This window comes from Penaeus chinensis, chromosome 21 (assembly GCF_019202785.1).
Source record: "Penaeus chinensis breed Huanghai No. 1 chromosome 21, ASM1920278v2, whole genome shotgun sequence".
NCBI classification, from domain to species: Eukaryota; Metazoa; Arthropoda; class Malacostraca; order Decapoda; family Penaeidae; genus Penaeus; species Penaeus chinensis.
In genome coordinates, this window is record NC_061839.1 from 20,867,016 (window position 1) to 20,874,515 (window position 7,500).

The 7,500-nt window shown below is 41.5% G+C and overlaps 1 protein-coding gene across 1 annotated transcript in view; it reads left to right on the forward strand.

The window, feature by feature from the left end:
* Window positions 1-7,500, forward strand: part of LOC125036741 — a 273,718-nt gene that overhangs the window by 206,515 nt on the left and 59,703 nt on the right. Inside the window, exons 3-5 of the mRNA XM_047629596.1 lie at window positions 2,761-2,900; window positions 3,219-3,315; window positions 3,855-3,936. Of these exons, the coding sequence (XP_047485552.1) occupies window positions 2,761-2,900; window positions 3,219-3,315; window positions 3,855-3,936 (319 nt within the window). The remainder of the gene's footprint in view (window positions 1-2,760; window positions 2,901-3,218; window positions 3,316-3,854; window positions 3,937-7,500) is intronic.

Consider the following 7,500-nt stretch of genomic DNA (forward strand, 5'->3'; position numbering starts at 1 on the left):
ATATATATATATATATATATATATATACATTGTGTGTGTGTGTGTGTGTGCGTGTGCCTACAACCAGGTTGTCTGCATGCCAGAGTGAGCGAGTGTGCTAAAACTCCCCGCGAAGTGATTTCCAGAGGCGCTGTGAAGGCAACCATCAGCCACTTCATGAAAACCTAGACAAATCGAGCGGTGGCGCACCCTTAGGTCACGGATCTGACATCGAAGCCATGACCCCTTCCCCCCCAACCCGCCCCATCCCCTCAGCCCACCCCCATTCCCCTCATGGCAGCGCGATCGACCCATCTCCCGTCCCGTCTTTCGCCGAGCAGCCATTTACCACCGTGATTTTGATTGGACACGAATCCTATTTTGGTAAGGAGCTTTCGAACACGTAGCCAATCATTCCGGCGCTTGGCAGATCCTTCGCCGCGAATCGTAGACACACAACGTGGAAAATTGGAAAATGGCGATACTTATCACTCCGCGACCATGAGAAACGATCGCAGTACAATATTCTCGACGCCCATTTGCCTCCTCAAAAGGAGGAAGGTCTATCACAACAATCATTTATTAGAATAAAAAAGAAAACAGTCAATCAAGCCGACGTCAGATTTAGCTCCCTCGTTGCAGTACTTGATTCGAACTCGAGTGAAGAGAGTGTTTAGAGATTGATTTCCCATGTGGATCTGGACTCAGAAAATCCACCCTCGCATCTCTGAACTTGAAAAAAATAATCGGCGAATGAAAAGAAAAGAGAGACGAGAAAAGGATATAAAAAGAAATAAAAAGGAAGAGATCAAGCGAAAAACGATAGTGCGGAGACCAAAAGACGAACTTATTTTCCACATTTTCCCTGCACCTGAACACAGAAGAACCAGGCCCGCCTCTCCCTTAACGGGCAGCAGCTGATCCTCGCAGGACCGTGTGCCGAGCGCCGCTGGTTTACGAAGCCCACAGGGAGAGCTCGTCTGCTTGAACATTCACAATGGTCAGGATTAGATCAGACTGCGTTGCAGCTACATGCTCCTGACTAGGTTCCTCTTGCAACTTGCAGAGTCTCTTTTCTCTATGACTTGTTAGGAATGTGAATACCAGCCTTTGTTACAGTTCTGGAAGAGAAATCTCTATATGTGTGTGTGTGTGTGTGTGTGTGTGTGTGTGTGTGTGTGTGTGTGTGTGTGTGCGTGTGTGTGTGTGTGTATGTGTGTGTGCGTGCACACACACACATATATATGCATGTAAATTCAATACCTGCATCATGGAATATGGCTTTTCTCCCTTTTTTTTGTTTTAGTTCCGGCAGTTGTATTATTTTCAACAAATGAGTGGGCATCATTACAACCATTTGCATTTCAAACATTATTTTATCAGTGTCTGTGATGTTCAGCAGTCCCGAACGTGCAATTTTTGAGGGACAGGAAAATTTGCATTTTACATTATATCCCGTTGCCGTTTGTTGTGTTATGCGGTGTCTGCCGTTTGCTGTTGCAGTTTAAATATTTCAGTTTTTATCTTTCATTTTTATAACATATTTTCGGTTTCTTTTATTTTCTCCTCACATATTTTCTGTATTCCGTTTTTAATTTTCCATATTTCTTACGTTACGCTTACTATTGCTAATTCCATTATTTTCTTACCTGTTGCCAATTCTTTGTGTCTTCCTGTACTGATTTTCGTTGGTATATTTACACCGTATAATCTACCCTTATATATATATATATATATATATATATATATATATATATATATATATACACACACACACACACATATTCTTTTACTGCTGACATAGTCCAACAAACAGCGTGAAATAATGTTTTGAATTAAGAGTCTTTTATTGAACATTAGAAAAATAATGTCCAAATGATGAAGGGATTTTTATGTATTTTCTTCGCAGTCAGATATAAACACTGAGCATGGAGGTAATCAAGAATGGCGTTTTTAATTATGAGTCATTTACTTCGACTTTGAATATACCAAGCCTCTTAGTTCAAGAAAAAATACATTATGAATACGGAGTGGTGTATGAGAGATAATTTCGCTCTCACTTATAACTTACCGAAAGGCTATCAAGGTAATCCATCTGTATTTGAATAAAAAAGAATCAGATAAGTTCTTTTTATCTATCTAATCGTCCTATCCGTTTAATCTTTCTATCTATCCATCAGTCTATCAGTCAATGCATCAATCTCTTTCTCTACCAGTCAATCAATCAATCTATCTATCTATCTGTTTAACTTTCTATCTATTTATCTATCTATCTATCTAATAACCATAAAGGCAATCCGCTAAATCTACAACAAACTCTCATAAAAAAAGTAATTTCGAAGCAGATCCATTATCTATAACGAGTTAGAAAGATAATAAATCCATTTATTTCATCCGAGACCCGTTTACAGATTCCGAATCAATGACTAAATCCGAATCGCTGGTCCTTATGCTGTCCACTTATAAAGTTCCATCGCAATCCACCAGTAAATTTTGGTTAATTCTGATGACAAAACAAGAAAGCCATTAAACGACAGTGAATCCATATCCATATCTTCATTAGGTGTAGTATTAATCTCAAGCAGATCATCATAACCTCACACATTCTTTACGTAATCATCTTTTCATTCCACACAAAAAATAATGATAATGTACTATGAATTGCAATTCAGTCTTTTGAAGCCTATCCCTTAATGTTACAAAATATGTATAGATGAATAACATAAAGAGTGATATCAGAGGTACGGTTAATTAACCATCGTTTTGTTCCCTCTTGCACAGGAGGCCAGAGCCGAGTGAAGGTCACCATGGCGACCCTGCAGCAGGCGGTGACTGAGGCCCTGGAGGAGCAGCTGGAGCCCCTGAACACCGCCCTCAGGCTCATCCGTCTCGACGCCTTTGCAGAGAACATCCATCGCCAGGTGAGTTGAGGAAAAGCCGACGCTCATCCAAGCTGCCTTTATGAGTGTATTACTGTCACAACATTCTCTTTGGATGAAGTATATAAAAGGTTCGAAAACTCATTCCCTCTCATTATCTCTCCTCTTCTTTTTTATAATCTTGTCTGCTTTCTCTTCCTTTCTCCTCCTCCTTTCTTGCAAAAAAAAAACAAAAAAAAACCCCACTCTCATTACCATATCAAAACATCTCACTGCCGAAGTCCAATTACCTCGTGAGGCATAATTAAAGATTAATCACCGCCGTCCACCACCTCATCTCTCCTGCTTCTTCCTCCGCAGCTGGGGACAATGGAGCACATTCAGAGTAAACTGCTGACGGAGTATGGCGAGTTGAGGGCGTCCGTCAGCGAGGTCGGAAGGAACACTCTGGAACTGAGTAAGAACCCGCCCGTTCTCTATCTGTTCTCTATTAGGGTGTCAGGGTGATTGGATTCTGAATATATTTCACTGTGGATTGGTCTTCTACTGCAGGGGTGTATGTGGGAATTATATACAGTATGTTATATTCTAGACCATGTAAACTTCAGATGTAATTCTGCTAAATCCGATATACTGTTATATGTATGCGCGTATGTTTGTATACTTATGGGATATATACATTCATATATACATACATGTATACACGCACACACACAGGCAAGCGCACACATACACGCACGCACACACACACACACACACACACACACACACACACACACACACACACACACACACACACACACACACACACACACACACACACACACGCAGAAAACATTATATGCCTGCAATTATGCCCGCATTCACATGAATACTAAATGCCTCTTAAACCATAATACACTTATCACAATATAAATACTGATATCTTCTTAATCTTAATATAATTCTCCCGAAGTTGCAATTGCACCATGAATGTCGCTGTTGTTGCATCCACAGGCAGGCAGGTTGCAGGTCTTGATAGCCGAGTGGCGGCGCTTGACCGGACTCTCAACCGTCGCCGCGGTGGTGATGACCTTCTGTAAGTACTCTCATCTTGACCTCTCCTTACTCCCTGTGACCTTTCATCTGACCTTTCCTCTTCTCAGACCTTTAGATGACGAACCAAAATTCATGTGCTTGATGTTTTTTTTTTTTTTTTTTTTTTATCTCGGGAAATTATCAGCTGAAATTGCTGTCTCATTTTCAATAATGGGAACGGGAGATGGAAATGACGTTTGGGAGAATACAAGGGGAAAGAAGATAAGAGGGAGAGAGAGAGAGAGAGAGAGAGAGAGAGAGAGAGAGAGAGAGAGAGAGAGAGAGAGAGAGAGAGAGAGAGAGAGAGAGAGAGAAGAAGAAAGAGAGAGAGTAGAAGAAGATAAGAGAGAGAGAGAGAGAGAGAGAGAGAGAGAGGGAGAGAGAGAGAGAGAGAGAGAGAGAGAGAGAGAGAGAGAGAGAGAGAGAATAAGATATGCTCGATAAATTAATGTAGATAGATAGCTATAGAAGAGAGAGACGAAAGAAGAGAGAGAGTAGAAGAAGATAAGAGAGAGAGAGAGAGAGAGAGAGAGAGGGAGAGAGAGAGGGAGAGAGGAAGAGAGGAGAGAGATAGAAAAGAAGAATGAGAGAGAGAGAAGAAGAAGAAAAGAGAGAGAGAGAAGAAGAAGAAGAGGGAGAGAGAGGAAGAAAAGAGAGAGAGAGAGAAAGCGAGAAAGGGTTCCTCGAAAGCAGTTAAAAGTGCCAGTCATTCAGTCAATTAAGTGCCAGGCCCGATTCTTGACACCCCCCATCCTACCTTCCCCCTCGCCTCCCCCCCACCCATACCCCCCCGCCCAGGCCCAAACCATCCCCCACTCCCCCCAGGCCCAAACCATCCCCCACTCCCCCCCCCCTTTCTTCACCGGGGCGTCAATATGTCTTCAGAACTTTATAATGAGATTACTGATTAGAGAGAAATATCTCACTTTATATTTTATCTCTCTTTTCCTTCGTTCTATCTCCCCCTTTTTCTTGTCTGTCAGTCTGTTCCTCTTATTATCATTATTTTTATAATTGTATTATTCTTTATCTGGTTTCATAATTATTACTATTACTGTTGTTGTTGTTATCATTATCATCATCATCATCATCATTACTACTATTTGTTATTGCTACTATTAATATTATTATTATCAATATTATTATTATCATTATTATTATTATTATTATTATCATTATTATTATTATCATTATCATTATTATTGTTATCATTGTTATTATTGTTATTATTATTATTATTATTATTATTATTATTATTATTATTATTGTTATTATTATTATTCTATCCTCATTGCCATTCTAATATAGACAGGGGATTAATGATATGCAGATGAAATTAGTGAAATTATATCAGGTTTGATCATGTTTAGAAATAGAATGGTATTGATGGTTTAAATGTCCCTTTAGCTTAGGTTTAATTAGGTTATTAACTCCATTTTATTTTTAATTTTGTTTCTTGTTTTTCATCTTTTATTCCTTCTCTTTTTCTTTCGTTTTTCTCTTGCTATTTTTCGCACAGTCTCCTTATTTTTCCCTTATTCTTCCCTTTCTTTCCCTCTCTTGTTTGCTTTTCCCGTTGACATTCTCTGTCTCCTCTCCCCCCCGCCTTTCTCTCACTACTTATCTTGACTTCCTTTATCCATTTTGCTCTATCTCCTCTTCCATTATCTCTCTTCCCCCCTTCTCTAACTCTTTCTCTCTTTACTTACTCTCCCTCCACCTCCGTTTTCTCTCTTTCTCTTTCTCCTCCCACTCTTTTCCTGCTCCTTCTTTCTCTCTTTCTTTCTCTTTCTCCCATCCCCTTTTCCGGTTCCTTGTTTCCTTCCCTCTTTCTCCCCTCTCTTCTCCTTCTTATTTCCCTCTTTCTCCTTCTTTCACTCTTTCTCACTTCCCTTCTCCTTCACATTATTTCCCTCTTTCTCTCTCTCACTCCCTTCCCCTCCTTCTCCAGCTCATTCTTTCACCTCTTTCATCTCTTTCTCTCTTTCTAGCCTCCCTTCTCCTACTTCTTTCTCCCTCTTTCCCCCCCTCTCTCTCTTTCGCAATTTTTTCTCTTTCGCCCTTTCGCTCTTTCTCCCTCTTTCCACCTTTCTCCCCCTGTTCGCCCTGTCTCCCCTTCTTTCGCCCTTCCTCCCTCTTTCCCCCTTTATCCCTCTTTCTACCTTTCTCCCCCTCTTCGCCCTTTCTCCCCTTCTTTTGCCCTTCCTCCCTCTTTCCCCCTTTATCCCTCTTTCTACCTTTCTCCCCCTCTTCGCCCTTTCTCCCCTTCTTTCGCCCTTCCTCCCTCTTTCCCCCCTTATCCCTCTTTCTACCTATCTCCCCCTGTTCACCCTTTCTCCCCTTCTTTCGCCCTTCGTCCCTCTTCCTCCCTTTATCCCTATTTCCACCTTTCTCCCCCTCTTCGCCCTTTCTCCCCTTCTTTCGCCCTTCGTCCCTCTTCCTCCCTTTATCCCTATTTCCACCTTTCTCCTCATCTTCGCCCTTTCTCCCCTTCTTTCGCCCTTCCCCCCTCTTCCTCCCTTTATCCTCCTTCTCTTCCTCCGCACGAGAAAATGTTCGCTGAAGGAGGCCCGCAGTGGCGCCACCTCGTCTCCGCTGATCATATTAAATCTTTCACGCAGGAGGATTTAATGCTCTTTTAAATCATGACTAATTACCCCGAGGAGATATAGCGTGCCGGATCCTCCTTTTCCCTCTCTCTTTTCGTTCCTCTTTCTCTTCTTCTTCTTCTTTTCGTTCCTCTTTCTCTTCTTCGTCTTCTTTTCGTTTTTCTTTCTCTTCTTCTTCTTCTTCTTCTTCTTTTCGTTCCACTTTCTTTTCTTCTTCTTCTTTTCATTCCTCTTTCTCTTCTTCTTCTTCTTCTTCTTCTTCTTCTTTTCGTTCCTCTTTCTCTTCTTCTTCTTCTTCTTCTTTTCGTTCCTCTTTCTCTTCTTCTTCTTCTTCTTTTCGTTCCTCTTTCTCTTCTTCTTCTTCTTCTTTTCGTTCCTCTTTCTCTTCTTCTTCTTCTTCTTCTTTTCGTTCCTCTTTCTCTTCTTCTTCTTCTTCTTTTCGTTCTTCTTTCTCTTCTTTGTTTTTTTTTGTCCACCTTGTTTCGTGTTTCGTCTCCTCCTTCCTCGATTTTCTTGTCTCTTTTCTTATTCTTTTTCTTTGTCTTCCTCCTCTTTCTATTCTGATTACTCCTCTCCACCTTTCTTTTAGTTTAACTCCTCCTCTTCCTTTTAATTCGCCGTCTCCTCTTCATTCTTCTCATTTCTCCTCCTTCTTCCCCTCCTCCTCCTCTTCTTCCTGCCTCTTTTCCTGCTCCTCCTCCTCCTCCTGCTGCTGGTGTTACTGCTTCTGCTGCTCTTCCTCCTCCTCCTCCTCCTCCTCCTCCTCCTCCTCCTTCTCCTTCTCTTCGTCCTCCTCCTCCTCCTCTTTCTCCTCCCCTCTTATCTTCCTCCTCCTTCTTCTTCTTTTCGTCCTACTTTTCTCCTGTGTCTGTTCCTCCCTCTTCATTCTCCTATTACTCCCCTCTCATGCTCCCTTCTCCTCGCCCCTTCTTCTCCTTGTCTTATTCATGCTTTTT